The following is a 21,234-nucleotide window of genomic DNA, read 5'->3' as shown; positions in this document are numbered from 1 at the left end:
GACTGCAATAAGCAGCCCAGTTAATGCAAGAGGCAACGTGCATCTCCTCTCAGCCTAGGTTTCTCCATTCTGGAAGCCTACACCCCAGGTCCAGTGCTTTCCCAGGCTCAGTGCATCCTCAGAAAGACCCCAGCAAAGCAGAAGAGATCCTGGCAGAGTGACAGAGCAATAAGACAGCAAGCGGGGCAGGGCCACACGAGTATCAAACTGCTCTGTAGGGCTAGGCTTTCAGGGTGGCAGGATGCTGTACTCCAGGTGGAAAGTGTGGGCCCAAGAAAGGAATGGAGGTGGAGAATTGGGCCTGGGCTGGGCAAGTGCCAAATCACTCTTTGCACAATGCCACTGCCCTAGGCACTCGCTGGAAAAGAGCATTTCCCAGAGACGACCCACCTCCCTAGGTCCCCATTTCCCAGAGGCAGGCGTAACCCTCCCCAGTCTGAGGCTAACTTTTTCTAAGACCCATATGATCACTCTACAACTTGCTTTGGTCCTTGGCTCCTGGGAGAGGCTTCCTTGAACCATGAGCTGGTCTGGCCTCCAGCCGGCCAGATCCTAGACATGCCATCATATCCACAGCCACAGTGCAGCTCCCTCTCTCTCTCCCTCTTAAGTCAGTGGCCACCACTCTGCCACATGTATTCCCATACAGGTATTTCCACAGTACCAGAGGCCATCAGCCCACAGGAGCTATCCAGGCACCTCTGCTAGGTGGCAAGAAAAGGTTAATAGTACTTTGTAGAGCTGTACTATCTTCTAGAAGGTCAGCTCACATGTGTCAAGAAAGCCAGGCTACTCCAGAAACTACCTGTGCCCTTAGCCTAAATGCCCTGTGTGGGGTGGCAGCTCTTTTGAGTCAGCCCAGTCCCCTGATGTCATACCTCAGAGCCTCACTTAGTCCCTGGTCTAAGTGAGACTCTGAGGTGTGACTACATGTCTGCAGGAAACCCTATGGTGACTTGTATGTTGGTGGGAAAGGCACCCACAAATTCTAACCTGGGAAGCCCTGAAGGCCCAAAGGGAACCAAAATTAGAAACAACAATTCTTAAGAGAAACCCTGAATCTCCAGGACAGTGACAGGTGCTTGTTTGCAGAAGGATCTGCTTTAACAAGCCTCAGGCGGTTTCAGCTGGTTTCCATTTTGGACGCTGTCTGGACAGACTCACAGAAGAGCTGTCAGAATTATTCTCTATCAGTGACCAGAATCAGATCCCTTCCAGAGAGCAGGCAGTTACAAGGCAGGTCTTGAAGGTCTGTTCCCACCACCCACCGGCATGTGTACTTGGGCGGGCAAGAACATAGTGGACCCTAGAAGTCTGGGACCCTTTTTACACACATGCCTCTCTGGGAGGCCTCCAGACAGCTCTGTAGCCCATGGCAACCAAGGAGCCAATGGGTGGCCAAGGATCTTGTGCTGCCATGGCAATAAGCTCCCTTCTAGTGGTAATGGAGAGAATGGGGCAGAGTGGATGGGGAAAGGCTTGCACCTGCGTGAAGCTCCAGAGACCCCTTTCCCTCCTCCCACCTCCCACCGCAGGTGAGAAAACCCAGTTGTCCTTGGGACAGACCATAGCATCTGGGATCACAGGGTGGCGGTGCTTCCCTCAGTGTGCCTGGGTTGTTGAGTGCTCTTGTGCATGTAAAGGCAATTCAAGGTATTGTGAGTGTCCAACTGTTAGCAAGTGTATTTCTGAGTATCTGAAAGACATGAGTAGTACTTGTGAGTGGGTAGCAGGTGTCAGGTAGTCTCCAAATACAGGATGTGTGTGTGTGCAGATATGTAGCACTGCACTCGTGTGAGTGTATGCGTGTGTGGAGAGATACATGGTGCATGTGTATGTGAGCTGCCTGTGCACTTGGTTCAGAATAACTGTCTCCAGGAATTCTCGCTCTGAGAGTGTGAACCAACCAGCAGGAGCATCTTTGACCCAGTGCACCGACGTCCTGTGGGTGCATGCCTGCAGACTACGGGTGTGTGCACTGCTATAATGGCATGTGATTCGGTGTGCAGGGCCTAGGAGGGGGCTCACAGTAGTGTGCACTCCCTCCCCAGGTGGACACACGAAGCTGCCAGACCCAAAAAGGCCCAGGCAGGCCCAGGGCACTGGTCCCTTCCAGCAACCCTGGCGGGTATGAAGGGGTGCAGGGCAGGCAGGTTCAGCCCACAGGGGCCCCCAAAGTTGGGGTAGGAAGAACCAGTGTCTCCAACCCCACGGCCCCGGTGTTGGGCTAGATGGGGAGAGAATAGGTGCCCCGCGCCCCCGACCGGTGTCCCCAGCCTGCCCTGGGTCTGACGCCTTCGACCCTGCCCCACGCCATCTGTGCACATACACGACCCTTGGAAGGGTGGTGGGCCGCACCCCCGAGTTGAAGAGAAGGTGGGGACCGGCGCCCGCGTACCTGTAGGGAATCCAGTCGGAATGCTGCCTGGAAGTCATGTCTCTCGGGGGCGGGGCGGCGGTTGCGGATCCGGAGGCCGGGGGCTGGCGCGGGGACCCTGCTCAGCTCCCGGGCCGCCCCGGGCCGCATCCTCCCGGGCCGGGGCGCTGGGCCCCACCGAGGCCCGCGCTGCACGCCAGGGCCCCGGCCGCGGGCTCGGCGAGCGCTGCCGGCGCGGTGCGATGGGAGAAGCGGCCGAGAACGCGGGGCGGACGCGGGCGGGTGAGCGGCGCGCGCGCGCGTGGAGGCGGGAGAGGCGGGCCCGGCCGCCCTGCGCGCAGAGAGGGTCTCGGCCCGCGCCGAGGGACGGAGCGCGGCGTGGCTGCGGCGCCTGCCCCTCCACCCTCGCTCCGCCCCGGCGGAGACCCCACCCCCAGGCCGGCCCCTGCGTCCAAAACGCCCGAGCCCGCCTCCCAAAATCCTCGGGATCGGGATCGAGCCTCCACACACGTGACTGCGCCCGCGCCGGCGCCCACCCTGGGACTGCGCTGCCGCTGGGCGGGTCTCCCGACCTCTGAGCCTCAGTTTCTTTCTCTGTGAAACTGGGATAATTCTAACACCTACCTACCTACCTGTCGCTACTAAGGGATGGGAAACCGCTGCTCATTGAGGAGGACGGGGGCGGGGGACAGGTGGCGGTAGGAACCTGGTTGTGCACAGGGAAAGGTGCTGCCAGCAGAAGTAAAGGTCATGAGGAACCTTCAGTCCTAAGCACGGGGCAGCCACTCCTCTCCCAGTGGCTCCCCCCTCCCCCAAGTTCTCACTTTCCCCAAGGGAACCTTCTTTCTTCGGTTTTAGTAAAGGAGGTGATTCCTCACAGCAGAGAACTCCCTCCCGTCTAAGCTATAGCAATCGAGGGGAAGGATAACATTTACTGTCTACTACATTCCCGGCCTTTATAAAGTTATATTATTTAATCTCCACAATAGCCTCAAGAGGCAAGTACTTATCTCTAGTTCCAAGAGAATAAAGCCTTAAGAATGCTAAGATACCCAAGAACATAAAGCCAGGAAGCCGATGGAACTGTAATGGAACCAGGGTCTCTGTCCTCCAAAGCCACACTTAAAAGGAGCAAAAACTTATCAGAAATGATCATCTTAAAGTCTCCAAGTGATGAGAAGGTCCTGGCTGAGACCAGCACCACCAACTTTAAAACTTTAAAGCAAGGCATGGGATGTTGAGGTGAAGGAAGGGCAGAGAATTCACAGGGGCGGGGGAGGAGATTGGGGTATGGAAGCAGAGTGAAGTTAGGTGATCAGGGAGGCGTCTACTTAGGAGCAGTCTCCACATTACATGTAGGTATTCCCATGTGTACCCTGGATTCAGCAGCACCCACCCACCTGCACCCCTACCCCAACCATGTCAGAAGAATGCCCATGCAGGGATTCTCTGGTGCTAAGTAGGCTGTCATGACTGCATGACTGGGTAGGAGCAAGTGTGAGAACCAGCTGGGCTGACGGAAGGCCCCATCATACTGCCCTGAGCCCACAGCTAGGACTCCAGCTAGGACTCTCCCAGCCTTTCAGCCTTGCCTTTAACTATAAAAGCGATAACCAAGATATTTGGAGCATTTGCTGAGCATCGGGACCTGTGTGAGGTATATCTGTATACTGTAAGTCATTTCATCCTCACAACCAACCTAGGAGGTAGATGCTATTATCGTACCCATTTACAGCAGAATCGGCACAGAGAAGGCAAAGATCTTGCCCAAAGTCGCACAACTGATCAGTGGTGAAGCTAGGATTCACACACAAGTGGTCTGGGTCCAGAGCCCTTGCCCTTAGCCTCCTTCTTGCCTATCATAGTTCACGTAGTGCACATGCATGCAGCCTGTCTCTCCAGGCTTCTGGAGTGCAGGAGAGGTCTATGAGATCCATCTCTGTCTGGCACAGCATTGACACTGTCTGAAGGCTGTGACTTCTGATTATTTTTCAATTTCCAAGAGCTATCACTGTCACTGAGGAGAGAGCAGACAAAATAATCACCCTGGAGTGGGGTACAGGGGCAGAAAGTTGGGCTGTTGCTTGCCTACTGGGACACTTTGCCTGGGCCTATGTTTTCAGCCTTGTCAGGCTCCCAGGAGGGCAGCAGAAAGGGACTTGTCCCTGCCTTAGAGGTCAAGGCAGCATGGGAAAGCACTACCTAAGGGCCTCTAACCTTCAGGACCCAGGACCCATGGACAGAGCCCTGAAGAGACACAAGAGGCTGGCCCCACCCTTTACCAGCGGTCCCCAACATTTTTGGCACAAGAGAATCTAATTCCTGATGATCTGAGGTGGAGCTGAGGCAGTGATGCCAGCACTGGGGAGTGGCTGCAAATACAGATGAAGCTTCACTCTCTCGCCGGCCACTAACTTCTTGCTGTGTAGCCAGGTTCTTAATAGGCCACAGACCACTACTGGTCTGTGGCCTGGGGCTTGGGGACCCCTGCTCTAGATTACCCCTCCCAAAGCTGCAATCAACAGCTGACTAGAGCCTAGAAGACTTCCTCTTCAAGAATTTGAGGCTGCTTTCCGCCTTTATTCTAATTATCTGACACCTTTAAGCAATCAGAATCAAGTTGGAAGGTCTCAGGAGTCTGGAGTAATTGAATCTATTAAATAGACACTTTAGGTTCAGTCCTTAGGGAGCAAAATCTGGAGGCAGAGTGAGGTGCAAAAATAAGATGGCTCTCCGTGTCTCTCTTCCTGCAGAGGCTGTGCGTGTGAACATGGGATGTGTGGGAGCCAGCGAGACTGTGCCAGTGTATGCATGAGTGTAGGTGAGAGTGCATGAGTATGGGTGTGGGGGTGGGTGTGTGTGAGGTGGCTCTACAGTCTGAATGGGTCTGCACAAGAACCTCTGTTGGATGGCATGCTAAAAATGTGTCTGCATGAGGAGGGTCAAAGTGTGTGCTTCTGTGAGTTCTAAGGGGCGTGTGAGTGTTCATACTCAACTCAGAACTGGTAATGGGTTTTCTTGCTCAAATGGCATTTAAATGTATGCCCTCGGCTTCTTTCAAAATGCGCTCTGGAAAGCCATGTGATGACTACTGTACTAGGCCATGGCTGTAATACATCTGTGCTATACAGTGAGTGACCCTTGAAGAAGGACCTAAACTTTTCAAATTTAGCCCAAGGAACAAGGTTATTGCTACAACCACTGCCACAGAGCAGGACCGGTGTGCCCTCTTCACCACCTGTGCAAACCCTGCAAGGGTGAGATATTTGCTGTGAATTTAAATGATCTTCATTGCATCTTAGGCATTTTCAAACATAGCCATGGTTTGTGAGTCTGTGTGAAGGAATGCACACAGACTGATACAGCCTGAGAGAGACCCTCACATCTGCCACCCCAGCTGGAGGAAACCGGTGCAAGCTCCCCTCAGCAAGACTAGTTCACCCAAGGAAGATTAGCATTTTGGCAACTTGCTATTTCTATGTGGAGTCTTAAATTTTCTATTTCTAATTTAACATTTTTATTGAGTCTGGGCCACCTCTAGTCAATTTTAGAAGCAAAAGGATATGAATAATAAATGAATATCTATTCAGATTGGGCACCAAATCCCAAGGTGCCCTGTCTAGTAGCTTGGTGCTATATATTTGCAGTCCGAGGAACGTAATTCAAATCGGTCAAACATTTACTAGACCCAACCGGGCTCAAAGATCCAGGAGGGCTTTGGCAGGTGCCAGGCCGAGTCCTGCTCTCAGGGAGCTGTCAGTCTGGCAGGAGAGACAGGAAGCACCAACGCTAGACAGGAAGCTAGTGTTACAATACAGGCGTATGAAGTGCTGGGGGGTGGGGGACACAGAGGAGGGGCAGTCAATGGTACCAAAGGGAGAGAAGTCAAGTTCGGACAAGCCCTTCCTGAGAACGAAAAAGAATGACAGTTGAATTGGGCCTTGAAGGATGAGTAGGATTTTGAGAGACTGATAAGAAAGGAAGAGGAAAGCTTAACTGTTTCCAAGATTCTATGACTGGCCAGGCACTGTGCTGGGCTTTTTGCCCAGAGGGCACTTCAGACAAAGAGGATGACATGAGCAAAGGCATGGGGATATGAGATTCTGTGACCAATGCACTTGAAAATCTTGGTGCAAATCAGTGTGGTAACAGGTAAATGAATGGTTCAGTGTGGCATGAGATGGGCCAGGAAAGTGGGCCAGATCACATGGCACCCTTAACTCCAACCAGGCTGAGGAGTTTGGATCTTATCCTATAGCCAACCAAGGACCACTAAAGGATTTTAAGTTAAGAGTAATTTGCCCAGATATGACTTTTTAGAAAGATATAATTGGGAGCAAAATGAAGGATAAAGGAAGACAAGGCCAGAGGTATCAAAAACTGCTAGCTGGCTATTGGAAAAATTCAGGACAGAAATGAGCGGGCCTTAAACCCAGAGCCCAGTCCGTTTTCAAAGCTGTTGGACAGACATCATGGCAAGATGGTAGCACAAGTGTGGACAGCCAGTCAGTGCTCTAAAATTCCCATTTAACTAACTGCAGAATATACAAAGACCATTGCCTTGTTATACATGATTAAAGTGAGATAACATAGGCTTACTGATGTCTTTGAAAAATGTAGGGTAAACACTAGAATTAAAGACGATATGTCTATTTTCCAAATCACTGCAGAAGATAATAGCAAATATCTCCACACACACACACCCACACACACACACACACACACACACACCCCACAAGCATAGTCTAAAGGAAACATAAAACTTATAAAGCGTAAAACAACGTAATAAGGATGAAACCAGGTAATTGGGATAAAACCAAATGCAATGGTGATGAACTGAATGCAAATGCAGAGCTTGTGAGATGGAATCACTCATGACTGTCATTTGTTCAGTACACGCTTTATACCAGGCACCCCTCTACATGTTTCGTAAAAACAAATATGGGCATAGGATGATGAAATGGAACTCCCCAGTTGAGGCTCCAAGTTAATAGATATCACATTCCAAAATGAGGCAGGATAACACCAAACAGGACTTGGAAAAGAGGCAGTGAAAACCTGGGTCTACATCCATCTCTAGTACATAAAAAATGTTAGAGGCTGAAGAAACAGTTGTTGAAGGTTTAAGAGGAATTTTGGAGAGAGCCCTCATGGTCCAGTGAGCCCTAAGTGGGAAGGGTGAAGGGTGCTATGGCTTTCACCTCAAATCTGGAGAGTAGGGCTTGAAGGAGACCCCCTGAGAGAGCTTAATATGTGACCACAATGGCCTTAGGGCCACCGCGCATGGGCAAATGATTCAGGCCTGGCTAATCCAAAGAACAGGTGGCAGCTGGCTGCCTCGGGGGCCAAAAGGGTGCTGCAGCTTTAGGGTCAGTCTGTGCTCACAGGTTTGTGGGCCAGTGGGGGTTCCAGCATTGAAAACCAGATGTAATCGTCTTAGATGACGGGGAGGCCCAGAGGGTCCCCTCATGAAGGAATATGACACTGGGGGAAGGGAGAAGTCCAGGTTTCCCGGGGCCTGAGAAAGGAACCATTGTGTTGTATGAAGCTATGGGGAGAGAGCATCACACACGTCAAGGGAGCTGGGCTTAAGGGGGACACCCTAGTGATAAAATGGTCTCCGAGAACACATAGAAGCATCCCAGCGAGAGAGAGGCCAAAGAGTGTGACGACACCAGCTCATCAGAGTTATCAGTCAGGAAAGACCTTTCCTGCCTCTCTCCTCTTCTCTTGCCCCTCCCTGCCTTCACTTTGGACCCTGGAAAGGGTTAGAATTGCAAGCTGGACCTTCTCCTGTAGGTAGCTGGCATGTAGCAGACCACAATGAGCAAGAGGAGTGTGTGTCACTGAAATTTAAAGATTTTTTTTTTTATTACAACAGGCAGGACATACTACTTACTGACAGAATAACCTTTGGTTATCTGGAAATAATCAGAAAAGCCATGAGACTTACCTTCCATTTCATCTAGGTTTGGGGGCGGGGGGCAGGGAACAGCCCCATAGAATAAAATTAGAGAGACCATGGGAGACAAAAATAAAGTTTGCTTTATGATCACATCTCATGAGTCATGCCTATTGAAGTTAACATTTACACATGGCTTCTCTCATTCAACCTTCACGACACTTTCAGGTAGGTACGATTATGATCCCCATTTTACACATGAAGAACAGGTTATATAACCTGCTCAAAGGCACACTGATAATAAGTGAAAGAGTTCAAATTCAAACCCAGGCAGCGAAGAGTTCTGGAGCCCACGAGCTTAACTGCTGTCCTCTAATGAAAGTCATATGATGACAGCCTGAGCTTTTTTACTCAGTAATTCCTGTTCTAGAAATCTAGCCAAGGGGAATACGCAATGGACTCAAAAGTTTATGTACAGAGATAGCCATCACAGCCTTATTTTCTAGTGGGGGAAATTGACAGGAGTGGGGGCTACAAAATGTTTACCAATTGGGACTTGGTTAAACAAATAATTCTGTGTTCACAGGATGGGTAATCAAGCATCCTTTATGGGGAATTTAACGACAGAGGAACAGGTTTATGAGATGGGATGCAACGTTGTAGGGAAGTATAATGTCCTATAAAAAAGCTCCATATACTGGCAGGTACATGAAAGGCCTGATAAAAAGTTGCCCAGGTTGAGAAAGACACAGACTAGACTAGCCCACCCTAGGTACCACATTATCCTTTCTGGGTAGGTCCTTCTTCCAGGTGCTCAGGCTTCCTCTTAACTCCTGCTTTTGGCTCCTAAGATCTCTTAGTGACCCCTAAACAGCACCAACATGGCTGAGGAGACAGACAATAAACACTATCAATACACAGTGGATTTTGGTAAATAAATAAATACTATTTTAAAAGCACGTAGTTGAAATATCCTTACTTACTTAGTGTAGTATGATATATTAGCCAGCTGGCCACACTCTAATGCATATGGGCATAAAAAACGTCTGCGATTTTAAGCCAGGTTATTTATCTTGGAGGAGAGCAAAGACAGTGTGGGAAAGCAGCTAAACCTTAATACCTGCTCCTCCCTCACTTGGCCAGCTCCACTTTGAGGATCTGCTGAATGTCTCCAGCTCAGAGGGCCCAGGCTGGGGGCTGGAGATTCAGAGCTGAAGCACAGCAGCCCAGTCCTAGGAAAACTTCCACTGTTCTTAACTGAGTCCTCATGCCCACTTCCCCACAGGGCTTCTAAGCCCAGCTCTCCAAGGTGCTGAGGTTATAAATAGGAAGGGCTGCTGAGGAGAAGCACCCAGGTCCTGTGCTCAGCCTGCAGGAGGGGTTTGTTTTACCAGCATTATTGGATTTGCAGATAAGCAACAAGGAATTAAGCTGATCAGGAAGAGAAGGAGAGAGCTCTCATTTGTTCATAACACAGGATTTATCTAGCAGAGCCCTCTCCTTTGTCAAACAGAAAGCCACTGCTTTTACATCCTTCAGCAAAGAACATTTTATTTTGTAACCTTTCAGTAAAGCCTATGAATTTGCATTTTTGACCTGTTTTTTTTCCCCCTCATCTGAGAAAACCATGGTTATTTAAAATGTGAAATACCTTTTAAACAATTCTACTCTGAATTCACAAACCAATCTCTCTAGCAAGAAGAATCAGACCTTGAAATGCAATTTACATTACTGGCAAAGTTTATTACCCCCAAACATCATCTTTTTGCTCCATGGCCTTTCTCTTTTGCTGCTAATGGTTTACAAATACCAGACTCTAAGGCCATCAGGTCACTGAAGAAGCAGCATCCTGAAAGGGGGTACTATAGGATTAGAGTCAAGTTGTTTTACCTCTCTGGTTTGTTTCTCCCATCTCTGAAAGGGGGATAAAGTTTTCAAGACCTATAGAGGCAGCAGGTATAGAGGAAAGAACACTAGACCCAGATTTCAGCCCTGACTTTATCACTAATACGCTGTGTGACCTTGAGTAATTTTGTCACCTCTCTGTGCCCCATGAAAATCAGCAGGCAGTACAATCTCAGAGGCTACCTTCCAACACTAAATTCCTCTGACATTTTGACTCTTTACAGCAGGGCTGTTAGGAGATGAGAAGATGATTATAGTTTGCTCGACCCTGGAACAAAGATAAAAGTCTCGTATTTTACTAAAGAAACACAGAGCAATGAGAACATGCTAGACTTGGGAGAGCTGAATTCTTGTTCTGTGATGCTAGCTCACTGGGTGGCCAGGGATCACCCACTGGGCCCACCTTGGTTTCCTCATCTGTTAAGTGGGAACAATGCATATGTTGCCTACTGCACAGGGTGTGTGAGACGGAACTGAGAGAAGGAACGTGATCCTGTGACCGCTCTGTCGAAAAGTCCAAAGCACCACGGAGATGTGACAACATTTAGTAATTAGAGCTCCCACTTATTAAGCCCTTGAGTAGGGCTGGCACTGTGCTAAGCGTTACATATATTATCTCATTGATTGCTCACAGCAACCCCGAGGAGCTATATTATACAGAAGGAAACATAAGCACTGTGGGTGGTCACGACAACAAGGACTTACTCAGCCTTGGCCAAGGCCTGTGCCCAGGGGCCTGGGCCCGTCTCAGATGAGAACGAGAATAGGCACTCTCAGCGGCTGCCCTGCCTGAGCTCTAGGAGGGAAGAGAGGGCCTCCTCACCTTCTCTGATGCGGCATGGGAAGGAGGTCACGTGCAGCCCCCTTTTAGACTTCTTTAGGTGAGTTCACACCCAAGGCTGGCAGGGCTGGGGTGCAGTGTCTACCTCTGCCTTTCTCCAGTTCCAAGCTGCTTCAGATCTCTCTCCCTGACTCCCAGTCCTCATCACAGCCCACCTTCCCTCCATGTTTCCTCTACGGGCAGCATCCTCCTGGCCCCTTCCTGATCCTGCCACCCTGAGGCTAGCAAGGAGTGGGTGCCCTGGGGACAGAGGCGCTTCTCAGTGAGATGAGGCTCAAAATTTTGACTGAGACATTGAAGGCCAGGTGGCCCTCTCCTGGCCTTCACACTCATTGAGACTTCTGGGGTCTCCCTGGAGATGGTCAAGCTGGGCTGGCACTCAGAATGGACTTTTGAGGCCTCCATTCTCCAAAGGGCAGAGCCCTGGGAGGCACTGTGTATTCCTCTAGCTCCGGTTACCCTCTGCTGTGTCCCAGCCTCTTGACCACCTGCTTCAAAATGCCCCAGAAATCTGTGTTGGATCCTAGCTCCTCATACCTGCATCTCAGTCTCTCTGTTTTTCATGTACCCATTTCTGTACCCATTTCTCTCACTCAACTCAACCTATGTTTAATTTTGTCCCATCCTATCTTTTGGCTCTGACATAATATAGGCTCTACCCCTGGTGCCCACCAGGGCAGGTGACCAGATACTTACCGACGTCACTAACTAATATCATCACTTGATCCAAAGATGCCATTGTCTTGGACATCAGGAAACCTGAGTTCTAGGCCCAGGTCCCTGGCCTCCTACCTGACCACAGACAAATCTCTCCCCAGTTTTCTTGGTCTCAATGTATCGGTCTATAAGACGAGGGGGTTGGATTAATGTCTAAGGCTCCCAATATCACAAGAGTTCCATTACCTAGGGCCCTGACAATTTACATAAAAAGAATATCCATGTCTCACGTCTCACCCCAACTGCCCTGGGAGAGCTGAGTGGAGAATACCACACCAGGCTCACCTTGTTCTCACGCCCTGAAATAAAAGGTATGATGAGCAGAGATTCATCCCTTACCCAGTCACATACCCAGAAAACAGATGAGAGGTGCAGAATATACCCTGGAAATTGGGTTTGAATTCTCTCCTTCCCTCCCTCCCCATGAAAAAGAGTAGAGGTGATAAACATATATGAACGACTCAATGGAAAAGTGAATGGACAAGTCCCAAGAGAGTCCAAATGGCCACAGATATGGGGAAAAACTGGTACCTTAAATATCTCCTCCTCCCCCCACCCCACCAAATATCCAATCCATCTACACGTCCAGTTGATATTAAATCCTAAGTATCTCTTCGATTGGTCCCCTTCTCACTGTCTCCAAGGCCACCACCCTCATCCAAACTACTTCATCTGTGGCATGCTAGGGTGCTTCGGAGCATAGACTCTGGAGCCAGATCTGTGGTTTCAAAGCAGGCTTTGCCATGAACTCCCTCTGAACTTGGGGACTTAAAACTTAATATATGTAAACCACTTCAATAACGCCTGGCACACAGCAGGGAGATGTATGAGTTAGCTGTTATATAATGATCTGCACCCCCTTTCCCTCTGGCCTCCCTGCAGTCTGTTCTCACATGGCAGTGAGAGTGATCTTTTCATAATGCAAATCTAGCAAATCTACTTGCTGCTTAAAATCTTTCACTGAATTCCCTTGCCCACAGACTCAAAAATTTTTAAGTGTCTACTAAGCTGATTCAGCTTCTGTTCTCCAGCCATACTGGTCTGCTTTCAGACAAGCCAAGCTCATGCTCTCCTACCTCTATAGATACTGTCTCTTTGGTCTGGAATCTGCCCCTACCCCCCGCAACCCCTCCCAGTCCCAGGCCCTACTGCTGAGCTCAGAGTTCAGCTACCAGAATTTTTTTTAAGTTCCTGAGGGTGACATTGATGGACAGTCATTAGTCTACTATATCGGAAAGGTGGAGTCATAATTTATATTATTGCAAATGACACACTGTATTGGGATCCTGAGAAAACTTAAGGAAAACAATGAGGAAACCTCTAGAATCAGAAAGTTCAATAAAGTTGCCTGAGAATGTCAACTATAATTGAAAATAAAATAAAATAATAAAATAAAGGAAAAATCATCAGGAAAGATTTGATCTGGAGAAAAGAGGCTTATCTTAGTTTGACAGATGCTAAGACAGACAGAGCCCTGGTACCTTTGCACTTTATTCCTACAGCTTGCAATGAAGGCCGCTGTGGGATGATTCACTGGTGAATTGGAAGTAAAAAGGGGGAGAAACGTTACATAGATATGAAAGTTAAAATTCACAAAGCTTGTCTTATAAATATGTCTGAACTGTAGGAGATTAATATTTGGAATAGTATGTATTTATATTATCATCAAGGCATCAGATAAAAATACTTGTTTTTAACTCCAGTGACACTGAAGATTATTTTTTAGTAATATAAAAAATATTCTTAAAAATATTAAAGGTCATGTAATCAATAGCACTCAAATTTTAATGAACCTGAAAAACTCCCAAGGTCCCTCCTACGATTGGCCTTTCTTTCATAGATTATATTCTAATAAGCACTCCAAGTAAATTATTTCAGAATGTTTCAGGTGATATTTTGAGAAAAGAAAATCTAATTCAACCTTCTTTTTTTAAAAAATAAGAAATATGACCAAGGAAATAAAATGATGCTCTAATTTGTCAATACTTATTGCACTATAAATCAAAACAGGAAAAAAAGGTATTTCATAATTCATTTGAAATGGCAAGACCACTGCTATAAGAAGAAAAGCATGTATTTATAAAAATAATTATACTTTCCAAAACAAACAAAAAAATAATTTAATGAGAATGGCTTTATAGTTTTTGCTTACATTTTTACAAAAGAAAAACTGAAACATTGAGCTTGATACTGATTCAAACGTCTAGAGATTTCAAGAAACTTGGTTTAGCATCTATTTCCAGGTGTCATTGAAAGTGAACATAAATAATGAACCTCTACATTCATGAAAGGAGAGTTGGCAAAAATATTAGAATTTCCTAAATTAAATAAAAATTTCCCAAAGCTATCTGCTTGTTTAGAGAGAATATGCAAATGGATCTGCTTCAAGATTTATCGTTAAAAGTATTAGAGAGAAATGAAATTAAATGCCGTGCCTTACCATGAAAAATAAAGTCATCAAATAAAAAGAGAAAAAGAAAATATTTGATAACATTTCTATTATTGTTATAAAATAATAGTAATTTACAAAATGCAAATGAAAAAGATATCTCATCTACAATGGCAAGATTATGTATGAAATGTTTTAAAATAACACTAATGAGACTTATTTGCTATCCACAGGAAGAAAATTATAAGATATAACTGAGATTTAGAAAAAGAATTTAAATAAATGGAGATTCCTAATATATCCCTACATTATTATAAGAAGACGACTGATAGTAATTCTTCCTAAATTAGACTTCATTTAGTTCAAAGCAAAAATTCCAAGGGGATTCTGCAACTTGAAAATGTACAGACATTTCTTAAGGTCCTCTTTGGTGATGGTCTAAGGAAAGGAGGACAAGCTTCAAGATGGTTTGTGAGTGCAGGTTCTACGATAAGAAAGCCAAAGTGACCACCGCGACTTGCTGGCAAGTGTCGATCAACAGTGTTCCTAAGTTTTGTGTCACAAGGCAGTTGGGTCAGTGATATTAATTAGGTGTCCACTTTATACCTCAAGTGAATGTTCGTGGGAGCATATAAGCTAATAAGAGGTAAGGTGTTCTTTTTGAGATAACAATTTTGGGAAAGTGGGAAGTCAGAGGCAGACTCTTACGCCAAAGCCAAAAGGCCTAGGAGTGGAGCCAGACTCTACAGGAAGCTGGCCCAGGAGGCAGGAATGCTGTGGAGCATGGGGATGCACGTTTCGAAGACACTGGGCCTGCTCCCTAGATTTCTCGTCCTACAAAGGAAGCTGCCCAGAGCTTCCCAGTCTCAGGGAAAGCCAGTTGCTGAGCGATGACAAGTACCAGCTATATTCATTCTGAAGGGGCATGCCCACACTGTGCAGGTATCCTGCCCTACATCCCAGGACAGCAGCCGCGAGGGAGCAGGGTGGTCAGGGAGTTGGAGCCAGTACTTCCTTTTTTGCCTATTTCACCCAATCAATGGGCCAATTTTCCATTTTCAGAGCTGTGAGTTAAGAGTGTCTAATTGACCTGTGTCAATGCCCAAGATTAGGGAAGTCTGGGATAATTTCCCTGCCCTTAATTCCTTTAGATAACCCAGGTAAAGATTATCTGGAAGCAAAGAAAGCTAGGTAAGAGAAGCAACGAAAATCCTCATAATGATGGTCAGCGAGAGGAGGACCAATCCCACTAGATAACAAACTATATTACAAAGTGACAAAAACTAAAACAATGTGGTGACCGACATAAATCTCACATGAAACTTCAATGGAAGAAAATAAGCAACCCAGAAACATGCCCCATTCTCTGTAAGAACTTAATTGTTAATTACAAAAAAAAAAGAAAAGAAAAGAAAATGAGAGTGCAAAATTGTGATGACAAATGTGTAAAATGAAGTGTGCATGTAGTTATCCGGGATGCGAGAAGGAAATATTCCAGAGCTATGAGATTGTGGGCTAATTTTCAGTTTAAGTGACGGTGATTCCTATAGTAGGTAGTTTATGTGGAGAAAGAGCAGAGAAAAGATAGAACGGTTTGGCAAAGCAGAAAGTACCGTGAACTAAAAACCAGGGGTTTGAATTCTAGTCACAACCTCTGCCTGCCGAAGGATCTCGGACTAGGTCTTTCCCCTTCTGGGCCTCAGTCCAACATTTCGAAGATAAAGGATTAACACAGATGACCTCTATTGGCCTTCCAGTTCAGCCATTCTGGGATGTGACAATATGAGAGTCAGTCCCCATTTCTGGTTTCTACAGCAGGATTGGATGGGAAAACAGAAAAACACTTGGACCTTTCCTGATCCAAATCGCCAAGTGACACTGTAGGCCAGCTCTGGTCATCTTGGTGGCAAGGCTCGCTCTGTTTCTGGCCCTGTTAGCCACTGAGATCCAGAAATGAATAAGACACGGTGTTGGCCTGTGAAGATCACAGGATAGAGAAGGACGTGGATGGACACAAACACAACAAAGGATAACACCAAGAATGAATCAGCCCAGCAAGCAGTGACAGAGCGGAGCTGTGGGGACCCAGGGCAGAGGCCAATGGAGTCTAGCTGCGGGGGCAGGCAGGGCTCTGCAGCAGACATAGCATTTGAGGCTATAGATAAAAGTTTAATAAAAGTAGAGGGAGTGAGAGAGACACCAGAGGCAGGAGAGCACTGGGATGGGTGGTGTCAAGCTGGAACGAGTTGGGGTGGGGAGTGGGGGTCTGGGGTAGTTAATGGGGGTCTGGGGTGTTATTTGGGGCCAGGCTGAGTGTCTGGTCTTGAATCTCAGCACTGGGAAATCTCAGGGTTGGCTGGCGTGGTGGAAAGGACACAGTCCTGCCTGTGAGGGGAAGGATCACAGGCAGCCCTTGCAGCAGGGTCTGTAGTGACAGGGATACCGGTGAGCAGGCTCAACAGCCCAGGCCAGCATGAGCGGGCCTGTGCCCAAGAAGGGAACTAGGGTGAGTGGCCCAGCTGAGGGAAGCCCTCAGGACTCAGGCAGGGTTGCACAGTGGTAGGAAAGGCTCAGCCTCTAGAGACAGCTTACGAGGCCAGACTGCCTGTGCTCCTAATCCTGGCTCTGCCATTGACTAGTTGTGTGACCTTGGGGTATTTATTTCACCATTCTGGCCTCAGTTTTCTCATCTGCAAACAACTGAAACTACTTCTTAAACATATCAAGAGATTAAGTGAACTAATAAATGAAAGCCTTTAGAACAGGGCCTGAGCAATGCTAAGTAGTGGTGCTGGTGCTGATGGGACAGCCGCATGTTTGAGGCAGGGCAGGAGTGGACCGGGACCCTCTCGGGGAACACAGTGGGAGGAGCAGGTTTGAGAGGGGGTTGGATGTGGTGAGTCTGAATGTCTGTAGGACGCCACAGTTCAGATCAGTGGAAGAGCACAGATGGAGCTGGGAGAGAGAAGGGGTCGGGAAGTGAAATTCAGGGAGTCCCGAGGGCAAGAGGAGGCTGAGGCTGAGGGAAACAGGGAGGAGAGATTGTCTCAGTGGAGGGGAGGGGAGGGCTGACAGCAAAGGCTCGAGTTTGTGGCTATGGAAACTAAGAGGATGGAGGCTCCCCAAGGGCATGAATTTTTCCATTTTAGTTCTTGCTGTATCCCCAGTACCTATGACAGTGCCTGGAACAAAGTAGAACAGTGGTCCCCAACCTTTTTAGCACCAGGGACTGGTGCTCCTATGAGAATCTAATGCTTGATGATCTGAGGTGGAGCTGAGGCAATGAAGCTAGCACTGGGGAGCGGCTGCAAATACAGATGAAGCTTCGCTTGCTAGCCCGTCACTCACATCCTGCTGCGTGGCCTGGTTCCTAACAGGCCACGGACCAGTACTAGTCTGCGGCCCAGGGTTGGGAGCCCCTGAAGTAGATGATCAATAAATATTTGCTGAAATAAATAAATAAATAAATAAATGAATGAATGAATGAATGAATAAATAAATAAATATTTTCTGAGTGTATGAATGAGAATGAGTCTTCCTGTTTACTCCAAATATTTTCTTAGGTTAGGCACATAATAATAACAGAGGCTAACATTTATTAAACACCTACTAGGTGCCAGGCATTGTGCTGAAAGCTACGCATATAGGGTCTCATTTAATCTCTATGGCAGCTCTGTACAGAAGGTACTATTATTATTCCCATTCTACAGATCAGGAAACAGATTTCAAAAGGAAAAGCATATTCCTTACACAACTAGTCCAAACCCAGGGTAGTATGACTCCTTCAGGCCCTCTTTTTGAGTCTGCTGAAAATGAAAGGAACTGGGGAAAAACAGCTCAACAAACCCATTATGCTACCTCGTAAGTGCTCAATGAAGAGTGTCTGTTACTAAACCGTGTGGCACGCAGAGGGAACCAGAACTGTGAGCTGGAGACTGACAAACCCATAAAGCCAAATGCTGGACGAATGGGGAGCAGATCAGGAAGCAGGAGTGGAGCCAGTTGGGGTGAGAGGTTCAGAATGGAGGTCAGAGACAGAGTGAGACGGTGGAGCCCCATCTTTACATGGTGATGGCTATGCGTGTGTGTGTGTGTGTGTGTGTGTGTGTGTGTGTCGCTTGTCATGACGTGTGTGCATGCTGTGGCAGGTCCAGACAGATCCAGAGAGGATGGGGACTGCAGGCCATTCCTTCATCCCAGGCTGTACACCTGGAAGGTGCAAGTGGCTTCTCACCCCTTCCGAGTGCTTTTGTAACCATTACTGAAGTCCCCAAACACCATCAGTTATGACTGGTGTAATAACTAGTGTAGTTTCTAGACCATGAGCTCTGTGGCCCAGGGACCACGTCTGATTCTGTCCCCCGCTGCATGCCTGGCACAAGCACAGCGCCTGGCCCATGAGGGCATTTGACAGGAAGGGACACGGCAGGTCAGATAGGCTGCACTAGCCCCAGGTCTTCCGCTTGCAGATGACAGGTTGGGATTCTGGATACTGGAATCCTCTTACCCCAGAGCTGTGGTGCCCATGCGAGGTGGCCCCCAGGAGAAGTCTGAAGCAGGCTCAGTGTGATTCTCCCCAGGCTGCCTGGACCCTCTGCATGGTCCTTCTGTCCCCAGAGAAGAGCAAGGCCCATCACTCAATCCCCCATGCACAGTAACTGATGAGGCCTGGGATCAAGACCAGGACACAGGTAGCTGACAGGTCCAGGAACCAGACTCAGGTCCAGCCCCCTCTGGACTACAAGGAGTTGCTTGGCATCCCACATCCTCACTCACTCCTGACTGTGCTGGGCCCCTCTTGATTCCCTTCATCTCTGTGTTGCCTGCCTCTGGTAATGCCGGCTGTCCCATCATGTGCCAAGTGACCTTAGCCAAGTGCCTGAGTAGACCTGCTAGCACTCACCACTCTCAGAATACCCTGTGTGAGAGAAAAGAACTGCTATGTGCCCATTCTGCCCCTGGCAGTACCCCCAGCCCCCCACCCCATAGGTCCCAGGGGTCTCAGGCAGCCTCCTGCTGGGCACCCCCTCCTCAACCAACACTAGGATAACACAATTAGCCACAGACTGAACCAGCCAGAGTGCTAACCATAATCATATGCTCTGTTCAATGTCTGTCAAACCCCAAACCCTGGGGTCACAGAGAGAGATCTCTCCCAGTGATATGATTCTGGGGTTTATAGAGTGTCAGTAGCCACAGAAACCACAATGTCACAATGTATGAACCTCCTACTATGTGCGTGGTGGTCTAGTGTTTTCCATGTATTATTGCTAGTCCTCACACAATTCTGGAAGTGAGGTGTTAATATACCCATTTTTCAAATAAGGAAACCAAGGCTTAGAAACTTGCAAGAATTATGCATTCACTTGCTGCTTCCCATGTTGTACATTCGCCTGGCCAAATTCACCATGACCCCCTGGTCAGATTAACCAGAAGCTGAAGCTCTATTCCAGCTCTGCCCCTGGGCTTACCAGAGCATGCCACTCCCTCTCCACATCCCTCCACTTGCTCACTCCACGGTCCAAGGCCTAGGGTAGAAGCCTGCCTGGTCCTACAGGCACACTTGACCCTGCACCAGGTACTAGAGGAGGCAAAAGGAAGGAAACTGGCATTTGTGAGCAACAACTACCTGTGCTGAGCGCTTTCACGTGTTCTTTTCTATTTTAATCTTTTCGACTATCCTATAAAGAATATCCCCATTTTACAGAAGAGAAGAAGCACCTGAGGCTCAGAGATGTTAAACTGAGGTCCCACAGTAACATTTAGTGCCAGGATCAGATCAGAGTGTCTGAATCTGAAGTCCACACTTCTCTACTTAGTTGCCATCTGAGTAGTCCTGGGGCACCTGCCACGTCTCCTCTGTCCATTACCACCTGCCCCGGCCCCATGAGCAGCAGGCTAAGAATGAAAGGGAAGTGGGGTTTGCTTCCTGCCCAAAGCCTGGACGACCTTGGTGAGCCCAGGACAGCTCCCTGCTACCCAGAAACATGCATGCTTCACCTTCGGCCCCATGTCCATGATACCAGCTTGCCCTCTGCAGATGGGAGTCCTGCCCAAATCCAGATGCTAGGCTGGAATGCTGATGCCCTGGCCAGCTTCTGACAATTCCCCTCCAAGGGGCGGGGCCCTATTGTATGTATCATATTCTGACTCTGCGTCCTCTCCTCCCCCAGTGACCTGCTTCAATGTGGAAAGGCCCTGGGTACGGAGACTCCAAGACCCGCTTCGTTCCATAAACTGCCATACTGCTCCATCCTATCCGGAATACCTTGAACGTCCATATCTGAGCCTGTTCTGAAGTTTTCTGAGTCCTTTATCACTGCGACTTTGGCTACCCACCAACCATGTTTGCCTGGACTTACTCTCCTCTCTTACCTGGCCTGTTTCTTCTGAGAGGCCCCTTGGCCCTTACCACAACAGCTATGTCCCCCAGTTTCCGTCACTGGGTTTTGTGCCCCCGCATCTCGCCGTCTCTATCCTGAGTCCCGGTTATCACTGATGAGCCCTGCTGACATTATGTGCAGGGCACAGTCTTGGATCCTGGCTTGGGTCAATGTTACCTAACACACTCCTTGTTCCAAGTTTCCCATGGCTGGACCTCAGCCAAGTCATGAGGGCCCAGACTTCCTGACCTTACCCAGCTGGCCCCTCTGGCCATCATCAAAGCCCTGGTTTGACAGGCAGTGGACAAACGCTTGGTGCAGCTCCCCATTGGTTGTCAGGATCAAGATAACAAACAGGGAAGTGTACTTTAAAGCCCCAAATATGATTTATCACCAAGGCCACCGCCACAAGCACAACATGTACTGAGAAGACCACGGCTGGGGAAGGTGGCTGTGCAGTGCCCTAGCAGAGCCCCTCGGGTGGGGGACGAACATGGGCCCACACGTTTTCCCTCTCCTCATCACCTCAGGCTTCTACCCAGGACAAGTGCTACTACTTTCAAAGCACACTCATTGCTCAGCCTAAGGACATTGGAACTGTAGCCTTGGTGTGCACATTGCCTTATGGCTGGGGCTGAGGACTGAGTAAGTCTAGAAACTGACAGCTTTCTGTTTCCCATCCCCGGTTCAGCTCTTTGACTCAGGACCAATTCCACCATA

The 21,234-nt window shown here is 48.2% G+C and overlaps 1 protein-coding gene across 3 annotated transcripts in view; it reads right to left on the bottom strand.

The window, feature by feature from the left end:
* Positions 1-21,234, bottom strand: part of TUB (TUB bipartite transcription factor) — a 79,742-nt gene that overhangs the window by 23,225 nt on the left and 35,283 nt on the right. Inside the window, exon 1 of one of the 3 annotated variants that reach the window (XM_039863494.1) lies at positions 2,399-2,779. The exons of 1 other annotated variant lie outside the window; for it this stretch is intronic. In XM_039863494.1, coding sequence (XP_039719428.1) covers positions 2,399-2,436 — 38 coding nt within the window. In that variant the 5' untranslated portion in view covers positions 2,437-2,779. Of the gene's footprint in view, positions 1-2,398; positions 2,780-21,234 lie in introns of those variants that run through there. One more of the 3 variants, XM_039863493.1, reaches the window with a different exon arrangement.

Source organism: Pteropus medius, unplaced genomic scaffold (assembly GCF_902729225.1).
Source record: "Pteropus medius unplaced genomic scaffold, Ma_sr-lr_union100, whole genome shotgun sequence".
Taxonomy (NCBI): domain Eukaryota; kingdom Metazoa; phylum Chordata; class Mammalia; order Chiroptera; family Pteropodidae; genus Pteropus; species Pteropus medius.
Note: the sequence above shows the minus strand (reverse complement) of the source record. Positions and strands in the feature narration are given on the sequence as shown.